This window comes from Mercenaria mercenaria, chromosome 1 (genome assembly GCF_021730395.1).
Source record: "Mercenaria mercenaria strain notata chromosome 1, MADL_Memer_1, whole genome shotgun sequence".
In the NCBI taxonomy this organism is placed as follows: Eukaryota; Metazoa; Mollusca; class Bivalvia; order Venerida; family Veneridae; genus Mercenaria; species Mercenaria mercenaria.
Window position 1 is genome coordinate 18,523,549 of NC_069361.1, and position 21,695 is coordinate 18,545,243.

Sequence of the window (21,695 nt, forward strand, 5' to 3'; positions counted from 1 at the left end):
TTCATCTATTTTCAATCAATCTTGGTTGCGAAACCGAGATAGGAAAAGGGAGGTAATAACAATTTTATAAACTTACAATTCTAAGTTAATTTTGGCACAAATATGTACTTGTAAATGTAAATCTTTGACTATTTTAATATGATAGTGCTTATATTAATATCATCCATTAGGCAAAATATGATTATTAAATTAATACATATGCTAAAGTAACGGTTTCTTAGTTTGGCAACTAGATTAGGAAAATCAAATTTTATCAATATTTCTAGTGAAAATCTAACATTGATTTAGAACTTAGTGAACACAATTAAGTGTTAATGATTAGTTGTTAAAGTTTTAAACAAATCCATTAGCTGACCAAATGCTGACTAACCAGCTTTAAGAATTATGAGCTGTTCACAACAAATTGAAAGAGCAATGAAACCAAAAAAGCAAGAAACAAAGGAGGGTTGTAATAAGAGAGAGTCATGAGGGATGGGTGTGTATGAAAAAGAATAAGAAATTATATTTATCCTGTCACTTGCAGTATTTTCGACCCGATATCAGGGTGCCGTATATCTTTCTTGATATACCGTCAGTTGATCATGTGACCAGTGATATACGGTCAGTTGATCATGTGACCTTATGGTCGATATTGTTGTCATAAGAAATTTTGCAACGAAACCATCATCATTGTGTTGGAAATGTCCGAACTAAGAAAATGAGTGGTCAAATAATGAGTTTTCATTCAAAAACGAAGAAGTTATTGCGATTTTGCCGGTAATCACGTCATTATATAAGTGACGTCATTACGAATATGACGTCATTAAAGCGGTTGTCGCACACTTGTTTTTGTAAAATAAATTGCCAAATATCGGAAAATGACGTAATGACAAGATAAATAGAATAATAGGTTAGTGCCTAAGATGGAGAAAGTTTATCTGGCTCGGCTCCGGACGTTATCAGGTTCGCCTTCGGCTCACCTGATAACCTCCTCCACCTCACCAGATAAACTTTCTCATCTACGGCACTAACCTATTATTCTCTATATAGTAACATAAAAAAGTGCAAAGAGGTACTATGCCCCAACAATAACTTGATGTTTACAAACATGACAAAAATAGATTAAAATAGAACATAGGGAAATCAACATTTTTCTAACATGTTAAATTCTAAATATTTCTAGTTTTAGTACTAGTTACAAATTAGCTCAGAGGTAAAGCATACGTTCCATGTTAAACATATCTTTTGCCGTGTGGGTTTGAAACTCAGCATAGACATTTAATTCTTGTTTTATTTTTGCATAAAATGTTAGATTCCTTCATGTGCTCTGTGACAACACGACAGAGAAATATCTAAAGCCGATATGGCAGATGAGAAAAGTTTAGCATCATGTCAAAGATGATATTAATTAAATGCATGCACTTAAGTGAATAATGAACATTATATTATGTTATATAAAGACATATATGCAAATACAAACCATCAAAGAAAAAAACGAAAATATGGGAACAAAAATGAAAACGAACAGGAAAAAAGATCTGAAAAAAAAATCCGCATGAGGAATCGAACTCACAAAACAATTTGCTTATATCCAGTTGTTATCTGCATTTTCGACCCGATTGAGCTATGTTGCAGTATACTAGCCTGATAAGTAAAATGAAACAAATACTAATATCTACTTGTCAAGTAATGTGCAAGCACTATGAATTGTTATTTTAAAACTTATCATAAAATGGACTCTTTCTCGCGTTTCGGCGGGAATCACTTTCTCATTTGGAATTAGCATATGGAATAATAAAAACAAAATTCAGAGGAAAACATAGGGGAATAAAGGATCAATAGGAATGAAAAAATAAAACAAATTTTGAAAGAAGTAGAAGTTTGAGAAATATGTAAACTTCTTTTTGGGGGGAAACAATTGGGAGAAGAGATGACTGTGCATGGGATACTAATGTACAAGATGGAGCTCTAAAAGAAATGGTAAGAAGCAACCCGTCTTACATTCAGTGTAAATGGGAGCGAGGGAAGGGAGAGAGGGTATCAGACAGGGTGGTGCTTGTGTACTTGGATAAAAATAAAATATAATAGAATAAAACGAAAAATGACAGCGTTTAACTGTTACTCCCAGTGACTTTGATGTTTTTGGGCATATAAACCAAAGGCTGCATTCCACTTGCTAGAAACAGTCCCACCATGTGAGGTTGAAGGACAGTAGGGAAAGAATTGAAAAAGAAACTTCGAAATAGAAAACTGTTCCCCAAAAATAATAAACACTTATACAATATCCGACTCAAATAACCTTGCCCTTTCGGTACCTATTGTTTAATCAAGAGAAGCTTGCGCTTGACAAACAGAATTGACCATATAAGGTTTGATGATAATAGGGGCAGTACTTAAGATATAATTAAGTAGGAAAGTTTCATGACATATCTCACGCTATGGAACTGAATCTGTCGGAAACTTGACTCAATAGATATCTGCATCTTACCAAGTATCAACACCGTATGGGATTTAAAAATCATAGGGACAATACCTACGTACCGTTTCATAAAAAGGTTAACCTAAAACAACACCAAAGCCGACACCGAAGCTGACTCCAGACGATTACAAAAGCCTTCCTTATCTAACGACTAACCGAGCTAAAACATTTTTTTTATCATTTGTTTAACGACATGTAACTGCATATTTTTAATATAGCAAAAGATATAGATCTATGTTTGTATCTTTAAGATTCGATTCTTCATATCACTATAAACTTTACACATAGTAAAATGAATCATTTGCCATATCTCAAAATATATACATACATACCAGTGTTCTCCATACCATTTTCATTATTAATAATATCTGACAAGAGGTAATCGTTTTCCATCATGCTTTCAATATCAAGGGCGCTACAAACGAGTTGTTGTTCAATCCCTCTACTGAAGACCTGTCAAGATAAAAATCTGCTAATAGAATTATCATCAGTCTACATGTTTCTAGTGTAAGTGTCGTAGGGTAAAACAATTGAATGAAGTATTGCCATGTAATATAAAGTCCCAACCGGAACGCAATTAATTTTCACTACCGCAGTGTTACATAATGATCTAATATCAATGATATATAAACAATAGTATACTATATACAATATACAATAAATTTAACACAACATTTGGATTTAAAAAAAAATATGCACAACAATCAACAGTTGTTGATTGCTTATAACGCCTATATTTTATTTCATTGTATTTAATTTCAATTTTGATAAAATTGCATTTTGAAATTTGGGAAAAAATATTAGAATAATGTAAGAAATGCTCATTCTGAAGAAACTACACTAACAATTTTTTTCAGCTGCATCCATATGACACATGAGCTTGTAAGACTGGACAGGAAAAGATCAATGTTGGTTTTTCACCTTCAAGTGTATCTTTGACCATAGGGATGTCTGTTTCTAGAGATAGGGACAAGGGTGTTGCGTAAGACACATTGTCTCATTATGGGACACGTCCATAACTCCGATGTTACTTGGGTAATCTGAAACTTTACGTGCCGCATTTCCCTATAGTGGCGCACACGTATATGAAGTTTCATTTAAATATTCCAAACCATTTCCGAGATATGGCTCCGGATGAAAGGAAAAACAAGCGGCCTTCGGCGGGGGAGTATTATCAAATTTCTCACACATTGAAACAAATATGTTAAAATACTTAAGATTTCAACAAGATCAGTTTGTGCAGAAACATAACTGTATTCATTTCTGTACCTCTACCCATTTTTACAAATTCACAAAAGTATACACAGAAGTAGTGTTTATCAAGGATACAGAGGTGTAGATATTTACTGTACATTAAAATATGGTCAAATTCCAAACACAACTTTTTGCATTTCCCCCAATATCGGACAGTATAACAAAATTACTCCAATAATAGCTCATTTGTTTTAGGCACAAAACATAATATACTAAATATATTATAATGTATATGGTTAAAACAGGTTTTGCTTATTATATATGTCAGTGGTCAAAATTAGAAGCTATAATTTTACCGCGCTAAGAAGTTTTTTGAAAAACAAAAATATAACAAAATTCTGTCAATAAAGAAACTATCTGGTTTACTCTGAAGAAGAAATTCTATTCAGATTTTGAACGAAGTATCGGGCTGTCATTCACAGCAAAAGATATCCGGCCCCAAGATAAATCCCATGAGCCCCCAAAAAACTAAAATGGTCAACCCCCTGTACTGAAATCGGACTGGACGACATAATGATAGAAGTAAAGGTTCGTACTTAATTTGAACAAATTCATACAATATTTATTATCATAAAGCTGTTTCTGACCTAATCTATGAATAGTGATGATAGTAAATACAACATATAATTATTGGTACTTTTAAAGCGGCATGCTTCCAGATCGTTCGACAACAACAACAAAAAATATTTTTTGTAGATATCTTGCATTAAATGCTATATTTCTAAAGACGGCTTTAAAACTTAATTACTGACAAACTTTATGTTACGGAAACACAGGAGAATTGGCTGTTTTTCCTACTTTTTACGATGATAATCGAAAAGCGTTTGTCACGCTTTTACTCCAGGTAAACTGTCTCGATTATAAATATCTATATTTTGAAGTCATTATTCACTACTTCATCTATAGCGCTATTGGTTACGACGACGGAAAAAATGTCTTTATTGCCGCGACGGTTCGGGGTTCGATTCCGATGCGGTAATCTTTTTTTCTTGATTTGGAATTTTTAAAATATTTTAGAAACAAAAATTCCTATTCTAATTTTCATAATATGACCAAAACTTCAATTTGAAAGAAAAATTATTTTTAGCCAGATCTGGAGGCATGCTGCTTTAATCAAGTGAGGACTCATATTAAGTTCAGTATTTTTTTTTTGGGGGGGGGGGGGCGGTTTATGCCGTTTTTCAACACTATTTCAGTCATGTAACGACGGGCAGTTAACCTCACTAGTGTTCCTGGATTCTGTACCAGTACAAACCTGTTCTCCGCAAGTAACTGCCAACTTCCCCACATGAATCAGAGGTGGAATGATTTCAGACACAATGTTTTTTCTTAAATCGCCACGTAGAACATACGTCCCGCCCGAGGATCGAACTCACGACCCCGCGATCCGTAGACCGATGCTCTCCCTACTGAGATAAGAGGGCGGGTAGGTTCAGTATTAACATTTTTTCAATTAAATTGATGTATTGAAACAGGATGGCTGTTTGCTCAACGGGATTTAAGAAAGTTATGCCAGCCTACTTTTATAATACAGTTGTATGGAAGACATTGGTTATAGCCCTGCTCCGCGGGTATTTAAAGCCCTGCTCCGCGGCTATTCAAATTCTTTTGTGTGTATGCAACCCATTATTACAATAGGTAACAGTTAACGGCCACGTGCCAGACTTGTGCATGCAAAACCACAGGTATTTCATAAAGAATTTTATATAAAATAGACTCTATTTTGACAGGCGTCACTGTTCATAGTCAGGATTTTCATGCTTTTTCTATCTATCTATCTTCCATAACCGTCGAACCCCTTGCGGGGACGTAGACGTTTTGCGCGTCAAAATCATAAAGAGAAAGAATATAGTGATAAAAATTTAGAGTGGAAGAAACTAAAAAAAGTAACTTTAGTGAAATAAAAGGTTAAAACTTGAGTTAGCAGGATAACTAAGGCGAGACATGTTCAAGGCTGCAAACTGCGGCACTGAACTGCTCTAGGGTAGGGAGGTGGGCGACACTGGGGGAAGTTGGTTCCAATGGTACACTGTTCCCGGAAAATAAGAAAACTTGTAATAGTCAGTGGTTGCAGTAATTAACCTATAACTTAGGGAATGGCCATAGCGGACACTTCGGGTCATTGGGGTAAGGTAATCTACGATTGGGATAGCAACCAGATCATGATGAATCTTACAGAAGAGTGATAACCTAGAATCTATACCCCTTAAATCCAGTCGACGAAGGTTTAGGGAGTGTAGCATATCTGTTACACTAGAAGTACGACCGTAGTCAGTCTTGATCCAACGGGCGGCTCTCCTTTGGACGCTTTGAATTTGGTCTATCTGGGTTTGGGTGTGGAGTGACAATTCAAGGTTAAAAGGTAGGACGGGAGCAGGGCTTTTAATTATTTCGTGTGTATGCAACCCATGATTACAACAGGTAACAGTTAACGGCTACGCGCCACACTTAAGCACGCAAAACCACATGTATTTTATATAGAATTATATGTAAAATAGACTATTTTGACAGGCGTCACTGTTCAAACTCAGGATTTTCATGCTTTTTCAGTCACAATTTAAGGATAAAAGATAGGACTGGAGCAGGGCTTAAGCATGACAGGGCATAGAAATGAACCAAAAGATTAAATTACTATGTGGACCTGTTTTGTCTCTCATCGTAAACGATTTGGAAAATGAAGGCGCACTTAGTTTTACCTATCTTTCAACCGAGTTATTTATGTTCTTTGTTTTCGACACCACCATGCACATGGATACGATCTCATTAAATCTGTGTTTTTATACTCTCCAAAACAGTTTACTCGTAAAAAGAATCAATAGCAGATGTCTTTTTGAATATACATTTACACTATTTCGCCAAAAGAAAGTCTTCTGATAAAGATCATTGCTGACCGCCCATTTGTGTTGCATTCTACATGGTTAAGTAAGCATCAATACTATACAAAGCCGCAAGTGCGAATTCAATTGTATGACTATAGTCTAGAAAGCAATGTTTGAGATAACCCCTCACTTTTGATTCAAATGTCAATCTGCTAGTCCTTGTTACTTCAACAGAGAAGAAAGCGATGCGTTCGCCGGATTACATAACAAAACAAATTTGTTATGCGTTGCTTTCATTTCTAGAATATGTAACTACTAAGTCAGTAGTAAGGGAAATCCCTTGTTAAGATCTGTTTTAATTATATAACTAACTCAGTTCTTCATCAATCTCAGAAATATACGAATGTGTTACATTTCTGATAAAAAAAAAATGTTATTTCTTACCTTTAATTGGTATATGTTGTCTTCAGTATTGTTGTCTTCAGTATTGCAAGACCTTGTATCTCCACAGTAGTAGATTCTGCTAACATTTGCCATTGTCATGTTAGCTTGATTTTCCTGTGACAAGATATTATTGTATTCTATGCAGTGCATATTTCCAGTACTGATGACTGACGGAGTCTTGCCCTGATCAACAGTGGACATGTCAAACATATTCAAATTAGAAGTGTTAGAAAAAACACTAGATGTATAATTCATATAATCGGTTCCATTCCAACACAGATGCATCTGAACACCATGTTCTGCTACCTTAGAGTCAGTGTTTAACACTGTATATATCACTGAAGAAACACAACCAATAACTAGGATAGCGTATATAATGACATGAAATAAACTTAAGTTACGACAATTTATTTTTTTTTTCATCATATGTTTTTGTACAACAGGTACCATCTTTTCTGCCAACGTTATTTGCTCAGTCAATTGAATTTTCGAAATGTCATCTCGAATCTCCTTTAGATATTCCATAATTGTCAGAGATGAATTGTAATCATCAGCTATCTCAATCATTTCTCCTGTCATGGTCTTCACCGAAACGGGAAAAAACGTAATTCCTTGACGAAAGCTTTGTGATTTTACTCTTTTGCTTTGCTCCGATTTGAATAGGTTCAAAATGAAATTGACTACACTCAAAACACAATCTGATATCGTTTCCGAACTGTTGTTACAACAAAGACAGTGATGAAACATCGAAGTCTTAATCACATAAGACGAAAAATCATACACAACTTCTGAACGTAAAAGCATAAATTTTATAACCCGTAAGTTGTGTCTGCCCCTTATAAGTTTTCGTAATTTCTCTTCTTCCGCACCGTTGCTTAGAAGATATTTTAAAAGTCTATACACCTGTTTATGTTTCTCGGACATTTCCTCCGATATATACTGATGCTCCGATTCTGCAATAGATATTTTTATATTGGTTTTACGTTTTGGATGCCCTGCACTAAAGAACTTTAGAAGCAGAAAACTGCCTGTTGCTTGAACACGTTTCTTCCAATCGGGGTGTAGATCAATGTCAAACATTTTACTTGAAAAATTGTTCTGTGTAAACACTTTTAAGGCAGGGGAAATATCAACGAAAATGCTTTTTTTGTTACCTCTAGCATTTACACTTTCATAACGAAATTCAAGTTTTGCCGCTGGGCCATGTTTGCGTACATATCCTACAAATTCTATGCATGTCTCGGCAAGGAACGGTTTGACAACGGCCTTTTTCAAACAATCGTGGAAAATGTCCGCCATGGTTGACAGTAACTCTTTCATGATAACAAATTCATTTTCTCTGCATTCAGCAAATACATATATAAAATCGAACTCATCAGGATAACAATTCTTGGTATTTTCATAAAAACTTCCAACTTTCAGCAAATTGTTGTCATCGAACGCATAGGGAATATTGGGTGGAGTTTTGAACGATTCAAGTGTGCGCATGATTGATTTACCAGAAACAATTAATTCGCTGAAAGAAGTGTTCTCGTATATTGTCAACAGCAGAAATCTAACCATAAACTCTACTGCATGCTGGATAAGTGTAACCTCGTCTTTTGGAATAGAAAATAGACATTTCTCTTCATAAAACTTGTGCAGAGAGTCATCATTATTGCTTATCAAACTCTGCATTTCGATGTCTGTTTCTAGATTTGAAGCCATTATGTCAAACGGAGTTGCTGCGACAATGCCATCTCAGTCTGAAATCTGTAATCAATTTCATGTACATGTATAAATTATTAAGACAACAAAACAGCTGTAATTAGTAAGGGGAGACTAAAGTTCCATGGCTGGTAACCAAGAGTTGTTCTAGGAGACAGTGCACTCGAATATCCGATGCTGGATATTGAATTGGACATATATCTGAGGAATCAAGAATCGAAATGAGTTATTCCTACGAAATACTGCTATAATAGAGAGAAAACATTTTTGAATGAAGGTAATTCAGACAAAAGGAATTCATTTATGTGAAGAAAATTAAATTTATTTTAACAAATAATCCCTTGGGAATCACATGATCAAAATAATCTTTAAACCAAAGTTAATTTACGAATAATATGGGATAATGCTGAATTATTAATTCCTAACTTCTTTATCACGATTCTATTTTCAGACTTAATCAGATCTATAAACTTCATCATGTTCGGTCTATTCAAAAAGTAAGACGGTATGACTCGTTTTCGTAAGTCATTGTATAATGGACATTCAATTACAAAATGAAATTCATCTTCAAGCAAATTACAAATGCAACATTTTCTTTTATTTACAGGAATACGCATTGGTTTTATCCATCTTCCAGACCCGATTTGTAACCTATGCGAAGAAACTCTTAGCCTAGCTAATGCTTGACAAAATTTATTTACTGAAAAGCAGTCTAAATATGTTTGAAAATTGAAAGACGCAATATTTTTGTAAAACAAAGCTCTACTAGAATCATTTAATCTACTATGCCAATTTTAAATAAATTGATCTGTTAATCTTTGTTTAACTAAATTTAAAAATAAATCTACATCACCAACATTTTGTTCCAACCACGCTTCATAAAAACCAAGCGTACATAGTAAATTTTTAACCATAGAACACCAATTCACATTTCGGTGATCACTTTCAAAATCAGCTTTTAACACATTATATACCATTCTAATATATTTGTTTTCTGGTGTTTGTACAGTTTTCAACCAATATTTAATAATTTTATAACCATGTGTAACTTTCACAGATGTTCTGCCCAACTCATCATATACAAAATCATTTTGTGTGTAGTTTTTTTTCACACCTAAAAGACTTTTATAAAATTGTAAATGCACTCTTTCTAAAAACAAATCGTTTGCGAAACCACATACTTCACTACAATAGCTCAATATTGGCATTACTAGTTTATCAAATAACTCCAATTTATGTTTAGGCGGTATATATGCAAATTTGTACAAGTATTTGTTCAACTTAAATATGGCCTTCTGTGCCTGACCAGCTAAAGTACTTTGGGCTGTACTTATTATTATTATTATTATTATTATTTCTATTATTATTATACCAGATTTATATAGCGCCCTTTTCATGATCAATTTCACGTTCAAAGGCGCTTTACATAGTTCAATTGCAGCCACACAGGGCGCATAATTCATCCTCTACTAGTACAGACACAGAGCTATCTGACCAGAGGGACAGAGTGAGACAAAGCCGCCACGACAGAGAGATCAGAAATCAGATACAGGCTTGTCCGGCTAACTTAGTCTAGCTCGTTGCGAATAGACAGCCTGGTTCTTTAACGTGCCCAGTGTATAGCACTGATACACGCAAGGATTGCCTGGATTCCTGACCAGTACACCTCTAGTTGGGTGGGAAACACTGAAAAGCGTTTCTGAAAATTCAGGAGTAGCTGCCGGGGATCGAACCCCCGACCTCAGGATTGGAAGGTCAGTGTGCAAACCACTGAGCTATTCGTCCACCTACTTAAGGGACCGCCACATGTAAATACTACTCCTAGATATGAGAATTTATTAACAATTTCAATTGTTTCACCCTTATAATAAAAACATATATTTCTTGGTAACATGCCACCTTTTCTGAAAATCATAACTTTTGTTTTTGCTTTAGTTACTTTAAGTTGCCATGTTTAACAATAATAGTCTGTGCCGAATTGTCCGAAAATATGAATTTGTGAATTTTTTTTGCTATATTTTACGAAGTTGTGTTTTTTGAAAGTTTAAACACCCAACCTCTTAAAATTTATCGGTAACATTTTTTATCATATTATTTTGGCGACCATCTTGATTTCAAAATGGCCGCCTAAAATTACGATTTTTTCCATTTTCTTACCAATTAAATTCATCTAAAATGTACTGTATGTACTTTGTATGTTACATAAATGCTAGAGTGTATTAAACGAGTTTAAATGGAATATTTAATTCCATCTTGAGCTTTTAAAGTGGAGTAATGTGTGCTTAAAGGGAGACTATTCACTTTTAATGTTAATAAATTTAGTATAATAATTTAGTATAATTTGCAATATCTTCAAAATACAGATATGACATGAACAAAAATATATTTCTTTGTACAAAATGTCTAAATCAACCAATCTTTACAATTTAAAGCATAGCGATAACATGATAGACAAAATAAAGGCAGGTAAAAAGCAAAAAGATGTATTTGCTTCTTGGCATCCTATATATTCAATTATCGGCAAAGTGATTGCATTTATTACATGAAATAGGTCAATGTAAACTTTGTGTGTAATTATCATTATTTATCTTTTTGCTTTAATAAAAAGGGAAAAATACACAATGTGAGAACTACATTTTGGACCTGCAGTTATGACATATAATGCTTTTGTATAAAACTTTTAACTTGAATGAATTAAATAGGAAATACTGGGAAATAATTTTAAGATAAATTGTTGTTATTATTATCAAATATTCATTTTGTGGTGTTACACTTTTACTAAATGGCGACTGTCTCAGGGCAATGCATAACTGAGTGGTTAAAAGGCCTTCCTTTGCCATTCAAAGCTGGACATTGACTTTCAAATCACTTTTCCATTACTTATGTGGGGTTGAAATCCTTCAAGTGACGTAAAATTCTTTCAGTTAAGTTAGCAATGCAGCTATTTACCAAAGATTATAGGTTCTACCCGGGCATCTATAATGGCGAGCTCCTGGGCCTTCCTTTACCATTCAGAGCTGAAAATTGACATATTCCTAAGTTGTTTTGGTGGGACATAATCCCCAAACCTTCATGGTCTATTTCTTGAAGACACTCTTATGCTGTACATAATTATATACAATGTATGTTTAAAGTTATACATCACATTGACACAGTGCAAGATAAATGGCAACTTTCTATTTGTAATTGTTGAAAAAGACTCATATGCCCTTCTGTGCATTATTTCGGGCATATGTGGGCACCTTGTTGAACCGCTGTCCTTCCGTAAGCAGGCTGGATGACTCACATGATGTACAAAGCAGAGCTCGAACCCTCAGAGACTATGATCTAGTGATTTGGGACCGACATCCTTCACCACTTGGCTACAGTCTCAGGTACCTTACTAACTGTACTAGTTGACCAGTTAGATTGTCAAAAATAAAACCTCAATGAATAGAACATTTACATTTCTGTGCAATGTGATGTGTTATTCAATGAGTGAATTATGATTTCTTAAAAATTAAGGTTCTACATATTAAGTAGAAAGGTATTTTTTTCCAGTTTTTAATACATGTAGTAAATTATTTACATATAACTGGGTATTCAATTTGTATGTCAATAACATCTTTTTAAAATGTAGAAAAAGCTCAACATTAACTGGACCAAGATGAATGAAATATGGTCATAAGGGAGGACCAAAGGCATTGAAATTGGGAGAACAAAGCAAAGTACCAATGTAAAACTCATCTTTTAACTAGAAATGACAATATTTGTACATGTCAGCATGTTTAGTTAAAATTTTCCTAATCTCAGGAATTTCATACTATACTAAAGGCACCTTTTACCTGTGGTTGCTTACCATTTCTTGATACCACAAGAGGTCAAGGAAGTAAAGGCACTTCAGTTTTGTTCTGTGGCATTTGCTTTTGTATATTCAACTCTAGTCTCATCAGATAGACGACATTTCAAGAAATAGTTAAACCAAACTGATGAAAACAATATAGTACGCAGATTTGAACAAGCTTACTAAGGTCTAACCATGTTATTGCAGTATCTACAGTTGGCAAGCCATTAAACTTGCTTTGTTGAACAAATGTTTATATTTAATTAAGAGGTAGTGCTCAAAATGCATTTTTCTTAAAATGTTATAATTAGGCCTTGTTAAGGACTCATTCATTGAGTGATTGTAATACTTAAGTTCCCTTTTTGCAATTGTTAATACTCAGTCGGCTGAAGATATTGAATTAAATAAGACTGAACTCATCAGATCACGAAAGAACACCTATCAAATGTTTATGTGTATGAAATATATATCATTTTGTAGTTATACTGCATGTATTTATTTACAGTTTGCCTGTCAGTGATATCTTCCATAGCATAACAATGGATTTCTAATTCATATAGTTGTCTGGGACTATAATAGATACAGTTAGAATGAAATAGTTATCAAATACAGCGAGTATGTGAGGGAAAGAGGTTGGATGGAATTCTCATATTTCATACAGATATGCTTATCTTTATCCAAATTTAGATGCACACATGTTACACCAATAAATTCATAAGCTGAAATTTGTCTATAAATTAACAATGCTTGATTTTGTAAAGCTGCAGAAAGTTTGTTAAAGTCTTATCTTACTATTATACATAAAAAAATAAATCAAAACTGCTATTGCTAATTCATGTTGCCATCAACAGCAGTATCGGAGTTTATGACACTGTCCTATTCTATTTATAACAGGGTTCCTGCATCAGATTTTGGAAAAGTTGTACTCTTACATGAAAAGAGTGTTCTAAGTTACAATGATGATGTTTAAATGAAACGAAAATCTGATAACAACTCTAATTTCGTCACCATTATCCATATTTGTGCTTTCTTACACTATAATAGGTCTTCATTGCAACAGGTACATCTTTCTACATCCTGTCAATCAAGATTTATAGATAAAATTTCTTTAAATGATTGATACTATGTTTAAGATGAATGTCTTAAGTTTGTATTTGAATAAATATAATATTTCTTTTAAAGAATGACCACATTTTACCATTTGAAAATTAGATGTATAAAAAAGACGATTTTCTACCTATAATTTCATTTGAAAACTATATTTTCATGTATATAAAATCAATTCTTGATTAAAACTTTTAAGAAACCTTATTGATACAATCCTTTACTATTTAGAAATATAAATTTCAATTTATTAATTAGAAAAATAGGTGTATTTGAAGGCTAGATTGAATATATAAAGGCATACTAACTAAAATATAGCCGCCATTTTGAAACTCAAGATGGCTGCCATGATGATGGCCGAAAAAAAATGTTACCAATGGAATTCTTAAAAAGTATCACATAAGCTTTCATAAAAACATAACTTTTCAAAATATAGGGAAAAACATCACAGGATTACACTTTGCCACAGACTATAATCACTTAAAACAAATAGACTATGTTGTAATTCTTCTGCTGAATTAGAAAAAAATAACAATGTCATCTGCATATAATAGGAGAAATATCTTAAACATATTAACATCAATCCCCTCTGTGCCACTGCGAATAAAGAAGTCTTCTAGATCATTTATGAAAAGTGTAAAGAGAAAGGGAGATAAGCACTCCCCTTGTCTGACCCCGAGAATACAAGTATATTCTTCACTAACTTTATTTAAATAACTGACTTAACTGACTGGTACATGGATTTTATGATATCTAAAATTTTACCACAAAGTCTTAATTGTATCATTTTATACCATAAATTATCTCTACCAGATGATCAAACGCTTTTGTATAGTCTATAAACACTGTAAAAAAGTGTTTCCCCTGATTCAAAACATGGCTGATCAAACCGTTCAATACAAAGACATAGTCAATGGTACTCATATTAGGTCTAAATCCAGCCTGTGTCTCTACATATACATTGTAATATTCAGTCCAACTTTTCAATCGGTTATTAATGATACGTGTAAAGAGTTTCCCAAGACAACTCAACAATGGTATACCACGATAATTATCAACAGTATTAATACTACCTTTCTTGTGTAGCAACATATATATATTCTAAAACTACACAGATTCCATTCACAATCACCTTCTGATTGTTTAGAACACTTCATGAAACTAAGGCCTCTGATTTTCTAAGTGTTCGTAATTACCAGAAATCTAACATAATTATAAACTATATAAACATTTAACAATTTTCGTTCGTCATATGTTAGGCTATGTTGAGATTTCATATCTTATTAACTGTAAGAAATTCATTCATGTTCTTCAGAATGGCACTTTCGTGTAGAGATTATTTTAATCATGTGATTCCCCTCACTGGTCATGTCAGCAGTGCATTATTTAAGTTAAAATAAAAACATTGAAAAAGCAATATAACCCCCAGAAGTTGTGTGATTTATTTAACATAGCTAGAATATAACTAAAGTTTTGCCTAGAAAACGTTTGTCCACTCTTTTAGTTTTTATCATTTTCAAACAGTGCATTAACAAAAGCTTTCAAAAATCTGCTGATTACAGAACAGCCGAAAGTTGTTGAGACATTGGCATCTTTTCATGCGGCAGACGGTACTTTTACTTAACAAGAGGGCCATAATGGCCCCATATCGCTCACCTGTTATCATTGCACTTAAGGTATTAGATCACTAATAGTAATGTTAAAACAAAATGGCCTTTGCTTGGTATATTCTGAAAGGTAACCGTGTTTTGCACTATTTTGCAATTTTTAAACAACTTTTACCGTGCCGTTTTTTTTTTTTTTTGTTTTTTTTTATAACTTATGGTATCTCCTCAAGCTCAAGTAGAAACAAATTTCAAAGTGATAGCCACTATCCAAAACGTTTGCAGAGAACTCATTTTACCATTTATTTTAATAAAAGAAACATCAAACTATTGGTAAACAATTATAAAACACAAAATAAAAATGTCAATATAATTTTATCTATGGTGCCTCAAGTAAACGGATTTAATGAGACAGAATTCATATTTCAACATTGAAAAAGTAAGGTCGAATGCTTTGTTTCTGTTTTGAATTTTGCTTACTCCATTTAAAAATAACCTTAGGGCAGACGTAAAACCTACCTAAATTTCTTCCACAATATATAAAAATTAAGAGTGAAAGCAAAATAGAGTACTTTCACTGCGTGAAACTCAATATTTTTAAAGATGTGTAACTCTACCCCTTCTGTTCAAGTAGTAAATTCACTTTGAACACAAAGAAGTCGCTTATAAGATTTATCTTTTTCCATTTATGTACAAGAAATCAATAATATGTCAAAATACACCTAACAAATTGGAGGTACCATCCATGTTGTACCACAGAAAAGTGGTCTCGATTTGTCATTACGGCCAATAATAAAAAGGTTACTAAATAAGCTATTCATAGTAACATAAAAGGGAAGTAATTAAAAAAAAATATTGTAAGAGAACAAAAGAAGGATCTGCCAAATAAAAACAAGAGTACTGCAATGCAACGCAAAAAAAAGTCATATGACCTTTGACACCCTTGACCTTAAAGTGAGCCATCTGAAACATGTGCTCTGAACGCCGTTTTGATGAGGTGAACATTTGTGTCAGGTTTCTTTGAAATCCTTCAAGGGGTTCAAGAGTTACAGAACGGAAGGTAAAGTGCTAACCAATAGACAGACAGACTTCAGGGGCCATAACTCTCGAATCCATTATGGAATCTGACCGGTTCAAGACAGGAACCAAGATCTTATGATGACAAACGTTTTACGCCAGTTTTATTTAATTCAAATCATAAATGAAGCTGCTATCGTGCAGACAAGGTCAAAATAGCTCATTCTGGCCCTATCAGGGACCATAACTCTGGAACCAATAAAGGAATCTGGCCAGTTCAAAAAAAGTAACCAAGATCGAGTGGTGTTACAAGTTGTGTTTGGTTAAAATCAAATTATAAATGAAGCTGCTATTGTACAGAAGTTCAAAATAGCTGATTTTGGCCCTTTTCAGGGGCCATAACTCTGGAACCCATTATGGGATCTTGCCGGTTCAAAATAGGAACCAAGATCTTATCGTGACACAAGTTTTGTGCAAGTTCTATTAAATTCAAATCATAAATGAAGCTGCTATTGTACACACAAAGTCAAAATAGCTAATTCTGGCCCTATCAGGGGCCATAACTCTGGTACCCATAACGGAATCTGGCCAGTTCAAGAAAGGAACCGAGATCTTATGGTGATACAAGTTGTGTGCAAGTTTGGTTAAAATAAAATCATTAATGAAACCACTATCGTGCAGACAAGAAATTGTTGACACACAAAAATAGCAAATTCTGGCCTTTTAAGGGGCAATAACTCTAGAACCCACGATGGGATTTAGCCAGTTTCCAAAAAGAATCGAGATATCATGCCAATACAAGTTTTGCACAAGTTTGATCAAAATTGCTTGCAAAATGTGGCCCCTATAGTGTTCACGAGAAATTGTGGACGGACGGACGAAGGGCGATCACAAAAGCTCACCCTGTCACTACGTGACAGGTGAGCTATAAACAAACGACACCTTCAAATATATATGCACAAGGGCTTTTATATGTGGCAGATAGAGATGTCACTACAGAACTCCTGTCAGGTATAGAAACACATCAAAAAGCTGGGACTGACTACACCTGACTGAGACGCTAGTTATATGTTGTAAAGTCTGCCGATAAGAAATTCTATATGAATAATGTGCAATTCTAAGTTTTGTTTTATTTTTGGGCTCGGACAACATTTTTATACATCTATATCCAGTTATTTAACTCACTAAAATACATGTTAAGGACTCAACTTCTCATGACTCTTTTATGTTCTGGTCTACCATCTAGGCCAAGCAATAATTTGAAAGCTTTAAATTTGTCTTGAGTACAATTTTGTATAAAACTATGTACAATTACATATTCTCACTTTTCTATAAACTTTTATATGTTGGCTTATTAAGGACATTTCGTGTCTTCCTTGCGCGCGGCTTTTGAAGTCATTTCGAAGTGTCTTCCTTGCGTGCGCGCCAATGCGCTTTAATATAATTTTGAAAGTTTTGTATGTAGTTAACAGGCGAGCGCCAAAACAAATCTAACAACGAGACATAACAAAAGTTAGAACGCCACAGAAAAAAAGCAATTTAAGTCGCGTTGGCGTGTGCACCATTAACAAAGTGTTCAATTGGGCATGTTAGCCTGACACCAAGATGAAATAAAATATTCCGTTATGTCGCGTTTGCGTGCGCGTGTCTATGTAGTAAATTCCACTGTGTCGTCCAAGACGTCAAAACGAAATCTTTATCCAGGGCATTTCCGGGCCTTTAGCGCAGTACTTTTTCCAAATTTGATAATTTTATGCTGATTGGAGATTTAAACTATGATCTTTTACATAGTGTTAAAACAAAACCTTTAGTAGATTTTATTGAACTCTGTGATTTTAGCAGCCTGATTACATCTGCTACATGCTTTATGAAAAATTGTATTCCATCGTTACTTGATGTTATCATCACTAACAATAAAAAACTTTGTATGATAACTTTAAATTTTGCTACTGGAATTAGTGATTGTCACAATATTGTTTGTACAGTCATTAATAATTCTACTCCAAAAACTGAGAAACAGAAAATTCAGTACAGAAGTTTTAGAAATTTTGATATTGAATCTTTTAACAATGACCTTTCAACTATTATTGAACCAGAACCATCATATTTACTGGAATCTAATGATAATATGAATACTATATACACACTGTATAATGAATTTGAATCTAGAGTTACTGAAGTTATTGATAAGCATGTCCCCACCAAACAGATGTACCGTAAATCAAATCAGTTACCATATATGAATAGAGAACTTAGAAAAGCTATTTATGATAAAAACAAAATGTATTATAATAAGTATTTAAAATGTAGAACTTCAAGAAATTTGGAAAAGTATAGGAAATGTAGGAATCTTGTAAACAAACTTAAAAACAATCTGTTAATGAATATTTACAAGATAGATGTATAGGTGGTAGCAAGTCTGCTGATTTCTGGAGCACAATAAAACCATATATGTCCAAAAACTGCTTGTCTGAAAAGCCTAAAATAATATTAAATGAAAATGAAAAAAAAATGGTTAGTCAATAATAATAATATCAGATAATTTGGAAGTTTCAGAATTTTTTTATGACTTTTTCAAAAATGTTGCTGAAGATATTGGTAAAGATTATGTATTTGACCCGAAAAACCATCCAAGTTTAAACAAAATCAAAGAAAGAAAATTTAAACCAGATAGCTTTAACTTTGAGCATACCAGTCAAACCAAAGTTGCCAAAATTATAGACAAATTTAACAATATAAAAGCTACTGGAGCTGACAAAATTTCAGTTAAATTGTTAAAATTTGGCAAACAAACTCTTGTTGAACCTATCACAAACTTGGCAAATTTTTCTTTATCTACTAGTTCCTTCCCAGACAAATTAAAACAGGCCCAGGTCAGTCCTTTATTTAAGGAAAATGATGCTCTACTAAAAACCAACTACAGACCAGAAGTATTTTACCTATTCCATCAAAGAATTTTGAAAAAGCATTATCTGAACAGCTCACTGTCCATTTTGAACATATTTTTGATAATTTCCTGTGTGCTTTCAGAAAAGGTTATGGTTGTCAAACAACTCTTCTAAGACTACTGGAGGATTGGAGGCAGGCTCTGGATAATAATGAATACGTTGCAGCAGCTTTAATGGATCTTTCAAAAGCTTCCGACTGTGTGCCCCACGAAAGTTTATTATCAAAATTAACTGAATATGGATATTATCGGAGCCCGCCTCAAACCTTCTTCATTCTTACCTTTCAAATCGTAAACAGCAAATTAAAGTTGGAAATATTGTTTGTTCATGGGCAAGTATAAGTAAAGGGCACTACTGGATGCACTTACCATTAAACATGGCTTAAAACCAAGTAAAATATCCATTAAAATAGGAAAATCTGTTAATTAACCCCATTAATTTTTGCATCACTTTATTTAACATGTTTTACAAAAGTAATGGGTTACATGTGAAAATACCATTAAAACATCCATTTTTGACCATGAATCATGCCGTTAAAAATTTGGTTTGGTAGCTAAGCAAGTTAATGTCTTTAAAAAAATAATAAAATTCTGTATATTTTGAATTTAATAAGATAATTCATAGCCTTTAACTTTGATTTAATGCCCATTAAATGTTAAGGTTCTGTACGATTTCATTTAAGAGTAAAATTAATGGCCCTTAGCAGCAATGTGATGCCCATTAAATCATACATTCTGTAAAATATTATTCGTATATTTTCAAAAGAACAAGTTGGTTTTTTTTTTGGCTTGCACTCGTCCCATTGAATGCTTATAATTCCAGTCCCAGATTGCTCTAAAATGGACTTTAACCACAATAAATACATACTACGCACATATCGTCTATAATATATCATGATGTTATATTTAGTTGCATTAAAGTTATTTCCCCTTGATGCAGTTAGGCCATTTTTTCAAATGTTTGCCAATTGTGTTCCAACAAAATATCGGATTTATTTCAATGAAAGTCGGATAAAAACATATTAATTTTTTTGATAACATCAATCTACATTATTTTCGTAAGGGTAAATACATATTGATGCATGCCACTTTTTCTGATACATAATGTCTGTACCAATAAAAACTTGGTCAGAATGTTTGTCAATATAAAAATGTTGAATAGTTAAAACTATCCACATGGTCACTTGATCTATTAAAAAACAAAGATAAATATCAAACAGGGATTGCCACGTACCAAAAACGCAGCCTCCCCAAAACGAAACCTACAGCACGCAGACGTGCACACCACAAACACACACACACATACACATACACGCGCACACACACAAAGTCAACACTTGAGGACAAAACGAACAAACAAAGGAACACAGTGGGGCACCGCCTTGGAACAGTCAGTGGCAAAAACACCACTGGGGAGCTTAAACTGGTTTATGGTGCGCACCCAACCTCACTCTTACCCCCACCACGTTCCAAAGACACGGGACAGAGTAAATAAAAGTAATCCCCTCCAGGTGAATGTCTAACACACGTAGGGAAACAAAAAGGCATGGCATCACACAAAAATGTTCGTGTATAAATATATAAAAAGCAAACCTTTAGAACCAAAAACGAACCGGTACCTGTAAACCATTCTCACTACAACACAATACAATACAATATCCAATTATTTTCTCATTTCATATGAACATATGACAGAATGAGGATACAATATGACAAATGTTTGTACGAGGCTGTTACATGTGTTTACATTACAAAATAATGAGAGAAAAAGGAAGAATCAAATATTCTTCTAGCATTTTACAAAACAGTACATATGTATACTATTACATATGTAGTAATAAATACTTTAAATCAATACAGCAAATATCAATATGAAGTTGATTATCTTAAGATGTCTAATTCTGATGACAAATTTTCATAGCCCTTAATTTGATATACCATTAAAATATTACGAACTCATTAAAATTGAATCTGACATATTTAATGAGACTATTAACCATTTTCAAATAATTAACTGTCGTTAACAGTGTATTAAAAAAATTAATGGCCCCATTAGTTTTACTAATTAATCTGGAATAAAGGGGTACTTGTTTAATGGCACATTAATTTCATGGCAATAAAAACTTTCAAAGAGTTTTAAGGAGCCAGTTGACTTATTTTAATGGTTAATCTTAAGCAGAATTTCATGTCCATCAAAGTCATTTAAACAAGGTATATTTTACCAGGGTTTTAATATACTTATTTAATGGCTTTTAAATATATGGCATTAAAACTATGGTCATGAAAATCCCATTATAGTAAAAAGTAATGGGTGAATTTTAATGGTGATCTGTTAAAACTCTGCTAAAAACGTTTGAAAAAATTAACACTCTGACAACACTCTGTCATTCCATTCCCCAAATTTCAGTGAAGTTATTCAAGTCCTACAAAATGAAAGTAATGTCCTTATTGACTGGTTTAAAGTGAACAAAATGCAGGCTAATCCAGACAAATTTCAAGCTATAGTAGTTGGCAAGAA

General features: G+C 33.4%; 1 protein-coding gene across 7 annotated transcripts in view; it reads right to left on the reverse strand.

Annotated features, from left to right (window-relative positions):
• The window catches only part of LOC123544851 (uncharacterized), a 107,624-nt gene that overhangs the window by 25,154 nt on the left and 60,775 nt on the right, over window positions 1–21,695 (reverse strand). For 6 of the 7 annotated variants that reach the window (XR_006685186.2, XR_008370601.1, XR_006685177.2 and 3 more), the window contains exons 2-3: window positions 6,976–8,727; window positions 2,791–2,911 (exon numbers count right to left, since the gene is read on the reverse strand). Coding sequence is in view for 4 of the 7 variants with exons in the window: in XM_053541237.1 (XP_053397212.1) it covers window positions 2,791–2,911; window positions 6,976–8,682 (1,828 nt within the window). In the remaining 3 variants the exon portion in view is untranslated. The remainder of the gene's footprint in view (window positions 1–2,790; window positions 2,912–6,975; window positions 8,728–21,695) is intronic. The other variant, XM_053541230.1, reaches the window with a different exon arrangement.